Source organism: Schistocerca serialis, chromosome 2 (genome assembly GCF_023864345.2).
Source record: "Schistocerca serialis cubense isolate TAMUIC-IGC-003099 chromosome 2, iqSchSeri2.2, whole genome shotgun sequence".
Taxonomy (NCBI): Eukaryota; Metazoa; Arthropoda; class Insecta; order Orthoptera; family Acrididae; genus Schistocerca; species Schistocerca serialis.
The window spans coordinates 963,514,285-963,531,494 of record NC_064639.1 but is presented as its reverse complement, the minus strand read 5'-3'; the positions used below and the strand labels follow the sequence as shown (position 1 = coordinate 963,531,494).

General features: G+C 39.3%; 1 protein-coding gene and 1 pseudogene across 1 annotated transcript in view; one reads left to right on the top strand and one right to left on the bottom strand.

The window, feature by feature from the left end:
- The window catches only part of LOC126456575 (sialin-like), a 155,295-nt gene that overhangs the window by 62,578 nt on the left and 75,507 nt on the right, over positions 1–17,210 (top strand). The window contains exons 3-4 of the mRNA XM_050092322.1: positions 10,004–10,234; positions 14,335–14,419. Coding sequence (XP_049948279.1) covers positions 10,004–10,234; positions 14,335–14,419 — 316 coding nt within the window. The remainder of the gene's footprint in view (positions 1–10,003; positions 10,235–14,334; positions 14,420–17,210) is intronic.
- Positions 7,547–7,664, bottom strand: LOC126458989 (5S ribosomal RNA; annotated as a pseudogene).

Below are 17,210 nucleotides of genomic sequence, written 5' to 3'. Positions count from 1 at the left end.
AGTGGTTTAAAATTACTCTTTTTAAGTATTTTTCATGTTTATTTTTCTACTTTATAAATATGGACATACTTCAAAGAGCACATACTTCATAAAAGTAGTATACATGTATACATCTAGATATTTAGATACATAGTTTACACGGTACATTGTTTATAAGTATGGACACATATAAAAACAACATATACCTTCTTTAAAAGGGAACATAAGCATACACATAGAAGGTAATGTAAAAAGAAACATGAAAACAAAATAATGTAATATCTCCCACTTGTCTTCATGGTTTATAAAATCACCCACATTGTAGTAGCATCTGCTTTGTAAATATTCTTCAATATTTGCACCTGTGGGTTTTGTCTTGCAGTCCTTTAACTCTGGACGCATGTTATTGCTAAGCTTCAAAGCCATGTAATATGGAGTATTTTCAAATAATGTTAGTCTGTGGCAAGGTAGCATGTAATCTTGTTTGTGCCTTGTTTCATAAGCTTGTATAAATGATTTTCCCTCAAAAAGATGTGAGTTTTTTAACTCAAAGAGAAGTGTTTCATATATAAACATGGAAGGAATTGGCACTAAGTCAAGACTTGCAAATAAATGTTCTCATGATTGTCTATTCTTGGTTCCAGTCGTAGCTCTGATCATTTTTTTTTCTGTATCTTGAACACTTTTATGAGGTTTCCTTTTTCAACTCCTCAAAAAATTATGCCATATCTTACAACTGATATAAAATATGCATGATGCACAATTTTCCTAACAGCTAAGTCAGTTACTTTATTTAGAATCCTCATTGCATAAACAAAACAATTTAACTGCTTCAGTAAGCAATCCACATGATCAGTCTATGACAAGGTTTTGTTAATGATCACTCCCAGAAATTTAACAGATTGTGCAATTATCTGTTCTCTGCCTTTATAACTTAACTGTGTTATATATTGAACAGTTTGTTTGGTCCTGAGGTGTACAGTTCGTGTTTTTGTTAGGTTTAGTTTCATAGCATTATTATTTATCCAATTTTCTAGTTCTTGAAGAGTCTCTTTCGTTTTCTGTGCTGATTCTTCAGTGCTTTTAAAGCAGACTACCACTGTCAAGTAATCTGCATGCTGAATCGTGCCTGAAGTTACCTTACCTGGCACGTCATTTATATAATATAGAAATAGTAATGGGCCTAGTATGGCCCCTGGGGTACACTTGCTTGTATTTCCTTCCAAGTGGAGCAGGTTTTCTCGCCCTTATGTTGTATAACTACCGTCTGTTTCCTATTTTTGAGATACAATGTGAACCAACTTAAAGATTTTTCATAGAAGCCATAAGAACGTAATTTGAGGAGCAGCTACTTACGTTTACCGTATCAAATGCCTTACTTAGGTCGCAGAAGATACTGGATACCCTCTCCTTGTTATCAAGGCATTTGTTTATTTTAGTGATTAGTTCCTCAGTACCATGGACAGGGCATCAGTCCTTCCTAAATCCATACTGATTATTAAGGATAATGTTATGTCTTTGTTATATTTTTCTAGTTGGTTATACACTACTCACTCAAATACTTTAGAATTAACTGGTAGTATTGATACTGGGCGAAAATTTCCTGTCTCCTCTTGTCTGCCCTTCTTGTGGTTTAGGTCGAACTTCCGCATACTTCAAACTGTCTGGAAAGCAGCTCTCATGAAACGATCGATTTATTATGTGACAGAGTTGGGGTGCAATATTATTACATACTGCCTTATTATGTTTTTGTAACTTCATCCCAGCTCACAGATTTGAGATTTTTTAGGGATTTTATAATGTTAGCCACTTCATAGCAGGATACATGAGTGTCTTTGAATTCTTCTGATCTGTGCCAGATTATATTGGGACTTATGTTTGGAGGAGGGAGATAGTAAATTTTGTTAAAATTTATGAAATACCTGTTGAATTCTTCACAAATATGTCTGGAATTTTGTAATCATTTCCCCATCTATTTCCAATTTATGATTAAAGCTTTTTGTTTTTCAGCACCTTTTTCAGTCCTGACAATCTGCCATACAGTTTCTGATTTATTTGTGGCATCTCATATGTATTTATTGTTTGCCATTTGTTTTGCCTGTTTAACTACTCTACCAAATATTCTTTTATATTTGTTTACATAGCTGACAAATTCTGCAGCATAGTTGTTTTTAGCTTCCATGAGCAGGTTCCTCTCTCTAATACTAGAGATCGCTATGCCTTCAGTTACCTATGAGTTCTTTTTACAGTTTTTGTCACGTGGTGTTGTGGAGGGGAAGCAGTCATTGAAAACGCGAATGAATTCTGATACAAAAGCATTGTAGTTTGTGTTTATTGAGTACGTCCAAGATGTTTCATTTAGTCTTGAGACAAATGTATTCACATTGTGTTGGCCGAAGTTCCTGACTCGTTTCACTGTTACAGTTTTTTCTAAATTTGGCAATGGGATAAAAAGGGCTGAATGGTTAGATATACCTAATCCTAAGATGTACTTTTCTGTAGCACCATAGTTGGTGTTCTCACTATATTATATATTCATGTTGCATAAGATACTGTTATTCTAGCGTGCTCGCTAAAGTTTAATGTTCAGCCATTTCTAGATAACATGTCCTTCAGAGAAACAGCAAACCTGTCATCAGCTCTTACATTTATGTTGAAGTCAGCACAAATTATGACCTTCTTATGCAACTTTTCTACGTGCAACCTACACAGCAAGTTTCAGAATTGTGGCTCTGAGCACTATGCGACTTAACTTTTGAGGTCATCAGTCGCCTAGAACTTAGAAGTAATTAAACCTAACTAACCTAAGGACATCACACACATCCATGCCCGAGGCAGGATTCGAACCTGCGACCATAGCGGTCACGCGGTTCCAGACTGAAACGCCTAGAACCGCACGGCCACATCGGCCGGCGTTTCAGATTTGTCTAAAAATGCATATGTAGCTGAATAGTCAGAGATATGATATATACTAATAATTAATATGCCGTATTCCGAAAGTTCAATGCAGCAGCTTTGAAATAATAGTTCATCGTTCAAGCAATTAAAAGTCTGCCTGACTCTAAGCTTAGTTATTCTTCTGCTAGAATGCATGATCCTCCAAAACCGTTTTTTCTACAAAAAACTCGCTGCTAAATTGCAACCTGAAAGTGAATTTATCAAGTTTATATTTTCACTTTTAAGCCAATGTTCGTTTAAGAATATAACTTTTACAGAACTTGTGTTCTCCAGAAATACTTCTAATTCATGCAATTTGTTCATAATTGCTACTGATAGACCGCCTATGGTAAGATGCATTATGAAATTATTACGAACTAAATCAAACAGAGAATCGTTTAATTGGTCATCGAATGTGGCACCTGACTGGGTCTTTAATCGTAAATTGCATTTCGTAATTTTTTTCTTACATGGGAATTGTTAGTTTCCCCGTGAAGGATCGGCCAGCGCAATAACAGACTTATTTCTACTTTCGTTGACGAGAGAGATCTCTTTAAGAGCATTGCTTATGTTAGAAGCTAGCATCCTTTTACCGTGTTTGCTGAGATGCATTCCATGGTATGTGAAACAGTTTGTTTCAGAGTTACTAATGTCTATCATCTTAACATTCACAAACTTGGCCAGAAGTTTTTCGGCTTCAAATTAGTAAGTCTAATTTCTTTGTTAACGCACGACCAGTCTGGTAAGTCATACCTTAATGGCAATGTTGTTACGATGACTTTGGTGAAATACAGGAACCGAGCATTTTAAACAGCTTCTTAATAAAGGCACTAGCTTCGTTCCTATAGAAGTTATTAGCACCCCCTATGAGCACAGCACAATCAGTCCTTGTGAAATCAGAACATTCTTCGTTAACACTCACCGTCACGCTATCGATATTTGCTCGAGGTTTTGCGATTCCAGAAACCTGAACACTGTCATTCATATTGTTTGTCAATAATTCCGGTATGTCTCGAGCGTGAATATTGCCAAGTAGTTTCATTTTCATCTTTTGTAGCCGTTTTTCCACTGCTGAGCCATTGTTTGATGTACATTTGGCATATTACTTTGAAAAACCGTTATTACACGACGCTGATGTGTCTTCCTCAGTTTCTTGGTGTTTATGGCTGTCTTCTTTTCATGAAGTACAATTTGTACGGTGAATCACATGTCCGCTTTGTTTACATCGGATTCTTTATTGTGATCTTCAAGCGATGAAGAGAAATGTATTTTCTTTTCCAGAAGTGCACTCTTATTCTTCAGAGCAGTATACTTTTTGTTTACAGCAAATATATCACTTTGAAGTGCTCTGATTACTTCGTCCTTTTTTCTGTTTACGTCTTTAAATTTGCTTTCACAGGCGTGACTAACGTACATAAGACGAGACCATGAACAGTCGTCAGTTACAAATTTTATGCTTACTGTGGAAAATTTCTCAGAAACCAACGGTGACAGTTGCTACGCTGGATATTCTGTAATACTTTCATGTCACAAATCTTGCAGTTGTTTGCAGTTTTAAGTTCGTTTTTACTGGTGCAGTTTTCACTTACGCCATCTGCGCGTGCTGTTATTAGACTAACCTTGTTTTCTCGGTCCTTACAGGAGCAATTCCTAGGGAGTTGCAGCATGTTCCTAGATGCTTCGATACGGGTTCTTGGAATTTTGTACGCAGTCTTTCGCGGAATAGTTTGCGTCTTCTTCAAGTATCGGGCAGGTCAGGTTTTTCAGCATCTCTGTGATACCTCTCCCCCCCCTTGACCCCACCCTCTCCGCCACAAACCTTTGGCTATATATGCGCTGCCCTTGTACTGTGCTGACCTTATATTGCGCTGCGGTTTTATACTAACGCGAAATACGGGAGAGAGTGTCACAGGTATGACATGCGAGTAAGGGTGACAATCTTTGAAACATCGGCATTTTTCCTTTTGACGAAACTTTTTCACGACATTTAAATCTCCAACTTTCTCCTCCAGATGCGGAAATATTTTGTTGATGCTTACCTACAAAGGGAGAAATGATCACCGTAATAAATCAGAGCAAAGGGAGAAATAATCACCGTAATAAATCAGAGCTCGTGCGGACAGATTTAAGTATTGTTTTATCCCGTGCACTGTTCGAGAGTGGGACGGCAGAGAAATAGTGTGAAAGGGGATTGATCAGTCCTCTGTCAGACACGGGTAAATTATAGAATAGTCATGTAGATGTAAAGGCTATGCAAGGAGACCATAGGGATTACTAAACACTACAATAATTTTAATCAGAAGAAGGAGGGGTGAAATTGGGTGATATAAGGATGCTGATGCTGAAGAAGATCTGCACCAGTCTCCCCACCATGTAGTGATAGCAATAGCGGACAGGAGCAACCGACAAAGGCCAATTGCATTCGAGTTTTCAAATCATGTGACGTCACAGCTCTCTGCGGGAGCACACAGGAAAGGATTTTTACTTCAGCGAATAGCGAACCTGTATGAGAATTGGTTCAGCGTCAAATGCCAGCCCCTGCACAAACCGGCTATCCTCCGAAAACATTTCGCAATTCGCACCTCCAAATGAGCTACTGTCACCCTGGAAGTTGTCTTCAGCAGACAGTGACGAAACGTTGGGTTTCAAAAAGATAATCATCCAACTATGTCATAACAGCCAAGAAAATTTCAATAAAGTTACACCGAAGAATACAAAATGGCTGTACGCCAACAGATACCGCAGGACATGCCTTTCTTTTGACCCCTACCTCAGGGAGGAATGGGTTTACAAGGCGAGCGAGTGTACGCGTGCGTTATCGTGTTGAAAGACGAACCCACTGCTGATATGTGGACTGTAGGGCTCGACAAAGATTGGAGGACTTTTTACCGATCAAAGTCCTCAAGTTACCCTCTGCAGCAGGCTTAGGCAACCTTTGGTGACCCGCAGGCCTGATTAATTCACTTATTTTCAGGTAATAGGCCGCCTCGTCACGACGCGACAGCAACGCTCCTAGAGCATAGTGTCAAAAGTATAGCGACTATAGCCTTAATGTTTATGGGGTAACGCACCCGGTATGAATAGCACTTCTTTCCTGACATGCCACGCCAACGAATTATGCCTCAAAATACGTGCTTTTGAAAATATATTCATTTTACATTCAACGGGAATTTCTTCTGTGGGGCAGATTGGAAATAATCGCAGGCCAGATGAGGCCTCCGGGCCGCCCGTTGTCCACCCATACTTTACAGTGACACCTGTACTAGGTACCGTCCAAAACATGGCTGATCCACCTCCATGGTGAACTATTAAAACTAAATGTCTTAGACGATAATAGGTACCTGACCGATTTTGCGTTCTTCTTTCGATTATCAAGCACCAGAGAAATCCTTCCCTCGTCGATGAAGAGAACCCACTCCACTGGTCGAAGTTCGCTTACCCACTTTCTTCACCCGCCGTGGGCCTGTGGCGCGAGGGGGGGGGGGGGGGGGAGGAGGGTGATAGGGAGGTTATAGTGTTGTTTGTTATGAACGTCCAGATCTAAACTGTTCCAAAACTGTCCCCTGATAGATTGTGAGCACTGTCAGGTTCTCCTCAGCTCGCTTGCGGGCAGATACAGCTGGTACAGTATACTCATCAAATGGTCCTATTACATACACCCTGCCAAGCTAGAACCACTTGTCCAACCCTGGCCATGTGCATTCGGCTGGTCTGATAATGTCGCTCATCCTACAGACACGCAGCCTTACTGATACTGTGGCAGCTGGATGCTCACCCCTGCCCACCTGTCCCTGTGGGTGCCCATCTGCCTACCAGTAGGCACGCCAACTGGAACAGACGTGGAGGCTAAAACGGACTGGATGAAGATGGTTTCATATTTTCTGGACCGCCTCAGCTCTCAGAGTTGCCTCTGAAAAGAGAGCGTGCTGCTCTATCATACTGTATTTGGAGTACTTACGAGCCACAACTTTAAGATACCGGTTATCAGCTGGTGTTGTTGATCACTCGTGACTGCCATGAGGTTGATGTACGATGTTTTTTGTTCCAAGACACTGGGTGGGACTTTCAACACAGCGCTTCACTGGATGCCAATCTAAGAACTTCCTTCGGTGTACGCTTGCAGTAAGCCTGAAATGAACCTACAAGGGACACTGACATACTGAACAGTTTGCTCAAGTCGCATAGTCACGCTCACAACTGGTGACATGGAGCACTGTACTGAACAATATTGAGAGTGCTGTTTATAGAAGGAATTTGATAGTTGAGCATGCTTAGGGATCTATCAAAGCCTTTATCAAATTTGCCAAATTATTAAGTTTTTTTAAAAAACCAGTTTTACAAGGTGGGGGTATAAGCGAAGCTAGTAGTTTTGACATACAAAACAAATAACTGTTAGCACAACAGAAGAGATTCTCTCTCTCTCTCCTCCCGCACAGGCCATGAACGTCCAAAGGTACCGAACGGCCGCCGTGTCATCCTCAGCCCACAAGCGTCACTGGATGCGGATATGGAGGGACATGTGGTCAGCACACCGCTCTCCCGGCCGTATGTCAGTTTCCGAGACCGGAGCCACTACTGCTCAATCAAGTAGCTTCTCAGTTTGCCTCAGAAGGGCTGAGTGCTCCTCGATTGCCAACAGCGCTCGGCAGACCGAATGGTCACCCATCCAAGTGCTAGCCCAGCCCGAGAGCGCTTAACTTCGGTGATCTGACAGGAACCGGTGTTACCACTGCGGCAAGGCCGTTAGCAACAGAAGAGATTACGGTATTAAAAATTGAAAGTATGCCGGTATTGCTTTTCAGTATAAGCAAACCGCAATTGAAAGTCAAGTACTGTATCGCTCTATTAAATCAATTTAAGGTCCAAAGTTCAAGAAAATTACAATACACATACATAGATTTTTGTATACAAGTTATGAAATAAAATAAACACAACTGATTTAAAAGATCAAGAACAAGCTAATTAATAAAATATATTACCAAGAATTTGGTGCAGTTTAATTGGAATCACTGTCTCTAGGAATAGCACAGACATCTGACACTGGCGAGGGTGTGGAAAATGTTGGTCTGCTGTGTACCACTTATAGTTTGATTGAAATTTTGTTTTGAGCCTTCTGGGGCATTGCAGAAATATAATCTTGTTTTGTGGCTTGAGCTCTTTTTTTTACAAAAATTACTTTGCATGATGTGTAGATTCATAACTTCAGAAATGTTGTATTGTTGGCTGCTCTCAGAGAATTTCACAAAAGTGTTTGAGGCTTCTGAATCCTCAGTCCAAGAGATGGGAGTTCCTCGTCAGTGTCAGTTTCTGGTGCCTCCTGTGGGTTGAAAACATTTCGTAATATCACGTTGTAAGTCAGCTCTTCTTCGATAGCCGAATTTCTGTTACTGCCGATCCATTCGTTAACTTCTTCTGCAGAAAATACACTCAGTTGATCAGTGTATGCAGAATTTCTCTCTCGTGAACTTTCAGAGCGATCAGTTGTAGGCTTATCATCGTTTCCATCGCTCATCGCTTCCCTCTCGCCTTCGTTGACCAGTTTAAGCCAATGCAACTGGTTTACTTTGACGAGAATGACACAGGGTGGCGCAGATAAAAATAGACTTGTAAGTACAAATGAAATGCGTGAAATTACAGAAACCAAGAGCTGAAATGGACTTACGTTTATTTACAATGGAAAATACAGTGAAAAATACATTTATAGAAGATGCAGAAAGTGACGCTCAGCAACATCAGTAGCCGAATGTGCAGGTCTAAGCATAAACAGGTACACCTGGCGTAAAGTTCGAATATCGATGGCGGCCACTGCACGGTTCATGTTGCCTTTCAGCTCCTGTACTGTGTGTGGATTTCTTTCATAGACCTTGCTCTCCAAGTGTCCGCACAGGAAAAAATCACTTGTTGTTACATCCGACGAACATGGTGGCCATAAATGTTTGCTGACGGTTCGTTCCTCAGTGAAGACAGCGTGGACTCGTTCCAGGGATACCTTAGACGTGTGGCATGTTGCTCCATCTTGCAGGAGAAGCAGTATTGTCTTTCGTATTCAGTGAACTGAGCACAAAATGTATTAAATATTTCCACATGTGCAACTGTGTTGAGGGCAGCATCAAAAAATTTCGGTCCAATGATGCGCGTTCCTGTTACACCGCGCCAAAAGACGATTTCTTCACCGTGGAGTGGTTGCTGGAACAAAATGTTAGGGTTCTCCTTTGCCCAGTACCTTTTGTTCTGTGATTTCATATGAAAGTTGAAACATAATTCATCACTCGTGAGGGTCTAAAAAACCATGGTTGATGTTATTCAGAAGCCACGTGCAGTGAGCTACACATTTGTGACTGTCATCCTCCCATAACTGCTGCACAACCGTCACATGATGTGAGTTCGAATAAAGACTTTTCAATATCCGCTGGCACTCCTCCTGCTCACATGCGCCTGTTGGGCCAGTTTACGTGTAGACTTCTTTGGGCTCTAAATGATTCTTTGGCGAATGTCTGAAATCGCTTCTGGCGTGCGGACTGAAAGAATTCTTTGTCGTTTAACATTCTGCGCAGATCCGTAGGTGTGCCAGTTTTTATACAAACTCTGTATTGATCTCTTTATTGCTAGTCCTCTATCCGGATACATGGCCCTGAAAATTTCGCGAGTTTCCTTAATTGAACCTGTTTTCATATACGTTTCCACAATTTCAAATCTTTTTCTATCGAGAATGTCATTTTGCAGATGGCAAAGAGAAACGTGTAACTTCGCCGATGAAATAATCTGAAATTCTGACAGAAGAATGCTAAAAATCGATTATTGAATAAAACTGTCAATTGTTGCAGCTGATTACTCTATTTCAGAAGTCGAAATATCGCATTCGCATTCCGACTGTACTGTCAACCGCGCCGAGCTAAAAATACGGCAAAATACGGCTCAAGAGCGTTTGAAAAGTGATTAACGATAAACACACACACACACACACACACACACACACACACACACACACAATGCAATTCACGAGGGTGCTGCAAGACGTCTTTTGAGCAGTTTATTATGTTGTTACTTTGAAAAGTTTGCTTGAACCAATTTCATTCATGTTTTTCAGCTCAGATTTGACTGGGACGAACATGAGCAAAACGTTGTACTGGGAGCATTTTTCTGGTTCTACTGGGCAGCGCAGTTACCTGGAGGAATGATGGGGCGGCATTATGGCACAAAGAAAGTGTTTGGCATCAGTAATCTTATGATTTCCGTTACAACACTGCTAATACCACTTTTTGCATCACTTGACTACAGGATCCTGGTAGCCCTCAGGATTTTCCAAGGAATTTGTGGGGTGAGTACATCCTCTATATGTAGTCTTGTTTGATATAGCTAATTAAACATGAACAGCTAATTATACATACATGCCAAGTGAACGACATTTGTACATAATATCAACATAAGTTTTAGAAGAAATATTATTTTAAGTTTTTTTCATAAAGTAGAATATAAGACTGTCATTCTAAAAGTAATGAAGTCGGTTTCTGCAAACAGTTCTATTCTAGATAATGAAAGAAAACTAATTTTACCAGTTTTTTGATATCTTAGCTATTTTTCTGTGAAGTCACTGTTGAAATTTAAACATTTGTCATAGTGCTTCACAAGGTCTCCTATGCATTCTATGCACTCAGTGGCGTAACTTTATTTTTTTGGGGGGGGGGGGGGAGGGGGGTGGCTGGCAAATAAATTTTGAGGACCATGTTTACTAACAAATGTTAAAATAGGAATTCACGCACCACAATTCAAATTAAAAATGAAATAAACTCAACTATTCATGCAACGCCTTTAGTTTTGTGAAGCAAACACATCATTCCAGTTCTCCTACTTTTAGTATCCAAAACCCTTTTGATAATGCCTTCCATATTAAGAGAATGACATGTTTCACTTTAATTGCTTAGACTTCCTAAAGCACTTAATCTAGGCTCAGACACTAAGTTTTTCATAAATGTTTTTGATTACTTTCAATTTAGAAAATTATCTTTCTACTCTAGTAGAAGTAATTGGCAGGGTTAAGAGCTGCACAAGCATCAGGGAGACTACTTGCAAGAAAAGTATTGTCAACAAACAAAGATGATGACACATATGTCCTTTCTTTCCATATCCTTTCAGCATAAGTGTTTTTAGGACAGTAAGTTTATGTGGTAAAATATGACTTGTTCTTTCTAATCAATTCTGCTCTTTCCTGAATATATTTTCTGAGTATCAACTAAAAATATGAACAGGATGTAAGAAAAAAAATAATAATTAACATTCTGTTGACAGGTAAAACATTTATTTAACTATTGAATTAAAATATCTACAAATGAATTGATAACTTTTACTTTAATGTATCCAGAATTCTGGTGTCTTCACTTTACATGTGTGTTTTGAGTTCAAATTAAGCTCTGTGCTCCAAACTTTCGCTAGTACTTTCGGTTCTTCTACTAAAATTTCAAAATTGTTTCTTAAGATGCCTAGACAGTTTCTTGCAGTTTGAAGATGTTGAGAAGCATTGTCTGCATCAGCATGAAACGGCAGTAGCTTGGAACCTATGTTAACATTTTGCAAAATCTTATTTTGAAATATGCAAAGCTTGCACCGTTTTTTCAAATTAGAAGTTTCCTCCCTCTCTGCTTTCCTCTCAGTCTTCAAAATGGTGTTGGATAGGGACTACAAAATTTGTATTAAATTCTGTTTGATAAGAACGTGTCGAATGTGGTTGACCATCCAGTTGAATCGTTATAACACATCTCTCAGCGGCAATAGATACCTTTATTTGTTACCATCTAACAACAGAAGCACTATGAAAAGAGCATTGTTTTTTCTCAAAAAATAGTTACATTTCCACTATAGTCAGGAAAGAATCATTAGTATCAAATTTAAATTATGTGATGAGCAATGTATGAAGTCACGATTAGGGGTCTGTGCTGTAATTCTTGACTGCAAACCGGAGTGTTTGCCACTCATAGATGAAGCACCATCATATCCTCGACGTCCGCATCTATCCATTTGGATGTTCATATTTTCTAAATCAATTATTATTTATTTTCCAAAACTATCAGCATCATTACCTCTTACATAATGGGATCTTAAAAATAATTCTTTATTTCATACTCCTTTCTCTCTGGTTTGCGTAAATTTAAGTGCAAATGTATTACAACAACACTGAGAGCTGTGTTTACAGTAAGTGAAAGTTATGGCTGCTGCTTAATTTAACTGGTGATCAGTGATGTGTTCTAACACACAATCGTTAGACAGTTGTATCATCTCGTTTTGAATTTCAGTCTCAATACTTCGTTTTAGCTAGTTTTTCTCTTTTTTTTCTACTTGAAAGATGTGCTCTCAGAAGAGGATCATATGTCATTAGGAAGTCTATTATACCTTTAAGACATTGCCTTTGTTCCCCTACTTCAGATTCACGATGGCCGTGGAAAGCAATTTGAGGTAGAGCTAGCGTCTTTGTTACAGCCATCATGCTAGAAATGATACTTTCATTTGGTCATGCTCTTCATTGAAGGGCGTATTAATGATTTTTCCATTTTCCAGATGCTGTAAGTAATGTTGTTGTTGTTGTTGTGGTCTTCAGTCCTGAGACTGGTTTGATGCAGCTCTCCATGCTACTCTATCCTGTGCAAGTCTCTTCATCTCCCAGTACCTACCGCAACCTACATCCTTCTGAATCTGCTTAGTGTGTTCATCTCTTGGTCTCCCTCTATGATTTTTACCCTCCACGCTGCCTTCCAATACTAAATTGGTGATCCCTTGATGCCTCAGAACATGTCCTACCAACCGATCCCTTCTTCTAGTCAAGTTGTGCCACAAACTTCTCTTCTCCCCAATCCTATTCAATACTTCCTCATTAGTTATGTGATCTACCCATCTAATCTTCAGCATTCTTCTGTAGCACCACATTTCAAAAGCTTCTATTCTCTTCTTGTCCAAACTATTTATCGTCCATGTTTCACTTCCATACATGGCTACACTCCATACAAATACTTTCAGAAATGACTTCCTGACACTTAAATCTATACTCGAAGTTAACAAATTTCCCCTCTTCAGAAACGCTTTCCTTGCCATTGTCAGTCTACATTTTATATCCTCTCTACTTCGAGCATCATCAGTTATTTTGCTCCCCAAATAGCAAAACTCCTTTATTACTTTAAGTGTCTCATTTCCTAATCTAATTCCCTCAGCATCACCCGACTTAATTTGACTACATTCCATTATCCTCTTTTTGCTTTTGTTGATGTAATACGAGCATTTAAATGTATACCACAACTTACAGGTGCTTTTATTTTCTCACTTGGACCTTGTCAATCACTAGGTCGTAGACCACACCATGAATTTTCTTCATTCTTAATAACCAGCGCGCTACAAGTATACCGCATTTCATGTATAGGGGAATAGCATAAACTAAGTCGTTCGATTTTCTGACCTGTTTGAGCAAATTATAATAATAATCGCAGCTAAACGATCTTTTGGTCTTAGTATTTCTAGGGAAAAGACCACGAAGCTTACATGGCTTGCTATTTATAATTTTAATTTAGTCTCTTCATTCAGTTTAAACGACTATTGATTGGCGACTCCATGGAGTGCTGTGTACACAACGACCATATAAGTGAAATCAGAAGGAAGGTCAGCGTCGGCCGTAACATTGATGGCTTATTGATAGCAAAATCAATTTTCAATCACATAGCGATCGTCTTCAGTGCTGTGGTGTACAAGTTAAGCTCTTAGGCACTGGTATCAAGTTATTATCAGTAACCAAAGCTAATAAACGATCACAATAACTGTTATTGTGATAACTGATTTATTGTGATCGTTTCTTAGCTTTGGTTACTTATAATAACTTGATATCAGTGCCTAAAGCTTAACTTGTACATCACAGCACTGAAGATGATCACTATGTGACTGAAAATCGATTTTGCTATCAAACCATCAATATTACGGCCAACGCTGACCTTCCTTCTGATTAAACGACTATGCTGTTGACTTTTCCCCTTCAGTCCTTGAGTTCGTCAGTCACTATTGAAGGTCGGCCAGATCGTTCTTCATCATGAATATTCGTTCGTCCGCCATTAAACATGATGCACTGTTCTCGAATCAGGCCTTAATGTATCACATTTCCATAATAATCGCCTATCTGTGTTACACTACGAGCCTCACACTTGGGGCGATCGTTAATTTTTGTCACAAATTTTGAAATCGCAGAAACTATCAGTAAACTACCGTTCCTGTTCAACAATTAAGAGGAATATGTAAGAAAAGGCAGCGGGGGAAATTGTGCGGATCGTCATGTGAGAACGTTCTTTACTTTTAAAATGACCTTCGTAGCTGGTTACTGGCTCATTGAAGCATTATTGCGTAAGGAAATTTTTGATGTAAAACAATGCATAAGCACTTTTGTGTTGTCAGGGTTTCTGCTGGCCATCCCTTACCTACATGATCTCGAGATGGATACCAACCAACGAAAGAGGGAAATTTATGAGCGCAATCATGGGTAAGGACAAATTTAACTACTACTGTCGACGCATTAATTGCCTTATTATGCTTCTCACCACTTACACTGTAGCGTATGTTAGACTATAGCTTGTAAATATATTGTAAGTAGCTGACAAATCTGGCATTGTCCGGGTATTCATTTTACCAATTTTCTATCAGAAACGGAAACGAAAAAAGGAACTGTATTTATAGTGTAATATCGAAAAAATTTCATTTCCATGTGTTCATGAAAATATCTTTGAAATTAGGAAACAGTCGTACAAATAAATATGCGTAATGTGCAAATGTGTGACTACAGCTGCTTCGCGTGTCTACACCACGATTTTGTAGACATCCCTGTAGGTCTTTTACACGGCTATTGTTTTCATACGGCAGCTTGCGCTTCGCAGCAGAAAGCTGTCAAAAGCGCTGGCAGGTGTCTGGGTTTTCCTTGACTCGACTTTAGGAATGTATCTGTGTAGTAAAGGATAAATGTTTTAAAACCTTATGCACGATGCGGCATTTTTTCACGCATCTCAGCATTTATGACGTCATATCTCTTGAACTACGCGTCGTACAATGACGTATTTCTGTAGGTACATTCAGCGGCTTATTTGAATAGTGTTTGCGAAATTTGTTGCGAATAGAGTCAGTAGCAAAGAAGTACTAAATTTAAAAGTCGTACATGATGCGACAGTTTTTCACGCATCTCGGTGTTTATGATTTCATATTTCTTGATCTGTGTGCCATACAACGATATAATTTTGTAGGTACATTCAGTGGTAAAAGTGATTACTGTCTGCAAAATGAGTTGTGAATAGAGTTAGTAGCAAAGAAGTAATAAATTTAAACGTCATGCACGATGCACCATTTTTTCACGCATCTAATTGTTTACGACATCATATCTTCTGAAGTATGATAGACAGGTGGTTCTTACCCCGACAGTAATCGTTAACTGACAGTAAGGGATATGCGTAACAAGATTTGTTGAAACTGGTCCAGTGGTGTAGGAGTAGATGTGGTACACACACACAAACACACACACACACACACACACACACACACACACACACACACACACATTCATACATCCATCTATTTCATAGTATGTATGGATTCTGCTCCTTCATACACGGTATGTCAATATTGCATGTTTGTAGCATATGCTGGAGAAGGTCCAACCAGCTAAGCTATGATCTTAAAATTTTGAGGGCGCGCAAGTATTGTTCAACCACAACGGCGACGGTCAGGCCTCCAGCTTCAGCCGCACTGGGGAATTTCTAACCCAGTGGTGGTTAGCGAGATGACACAAAGAACTGGTCAGAGTAGTTACAAGGCAGGCAAGTCTATGCTCATCAAGGGGACAGCGACTGACAGAATGTTTTTCCAGCCATAAAATCTGAGACTTCTATTATTTTTAAAAGTGAACGGATATCCAAATATTAAAAGCTCAATAGTAATTCAACCACCCATTGTAGAACTAATCTGACTACACCCAAATCACCAAGCAGTCATAAAGTGTCTCTTGAAATACTTATACCTGTGTTATATCTAATGATACAGAATTTAACTTTCGAATGCAAACAAATCAATTGAGAATTATATAAAGTTTAATCATGAGTAAGCACTATGCACAGTCTTGACAGGCAGTATATCAGACCATAGGATTGTGCTTTAGCTATCGGTCATGAACACTAAACAGCCAGAGTCTGTTACACCATAGGTTTGCTGCTACCAGGTCTGATCATCAGTTCCTCCACATGAATACAATCAGTGAATGCAGCATGATACTTTCATAATCAATCATGCATGCATTCTAGTTGTAAATTATTTCTTTACTACCACACTGTGTGAAAGTACATTATTAATTATTTACACGAAATTACTGAATGTAATGTGGGACAGTTTGAAAAAGAAAGAACTGTACTTTTGTATACCGTAAATACTTCTGTCCTAATAGTACAAGGCAAAGTCTGACTGTCCATTTTATTAATAATTCCGTTTTATTAACTATTAGACGTAAGAAAGACTGTAAGTTGGAAGGGAGACAGACTGTAGATTACTGACATGGACCTATATGCTGTTACGCATCTTACTGGCACTGAGCAGTGCTGGTGGGGTGTCTAGAGGCGAACTGGCAGGCAATGGATGGTGTGGAAAGGGGACTTCGTGTTACATGAATGAGGAAGCCGTTACTTTTGAGGTGTCGGAAGAACTACATTATGGTTTAACTTAAGCAACATGTAGTCGTACTAGATACTTTAACGATCATCAGGGCTCTGAAAGTGCTCAAGGAAGACCAAATCTGATATGGGAAGCGTAATTGGGGAAGACACTATGTAATGGTTGAAACAAGTATTCATGGATTTGAACTTTAGTCTTTCAAACGTAAAAACGGAAACGAATAACATGAACACTAGCATTTAAAATCTAAAAATGGATATGTACGCTTGCATTAAAGATGTCAAGGCGATATTAGGAAAGGGACAGTCTGAATTAAAAGACGAGCAAGAAAAACTTATACTGGGGGTGGAGAACACGGTAGAGAGAAAAGCAACTGGTGTACAAACGGAATGGGAAAATTTTCAGATGAAATGGGTGCCATAAAGAGCAAAGTGAAATCGATATGTGGTTCAGTAGATACGAGAGTAGAAAAACTGCAGAATGAATTGTGGGGCAGTATGGAAGAGTGCTTACAGTGGCAGAAGAAGATTGAGGGCGTAGCTGACAATGCTTTCAACAATTTAGCCGGGAGAGTTGTCGAATGTACAAATGCGATTGCTAGAAGTGTTAATGTGGTGTCACCGCCA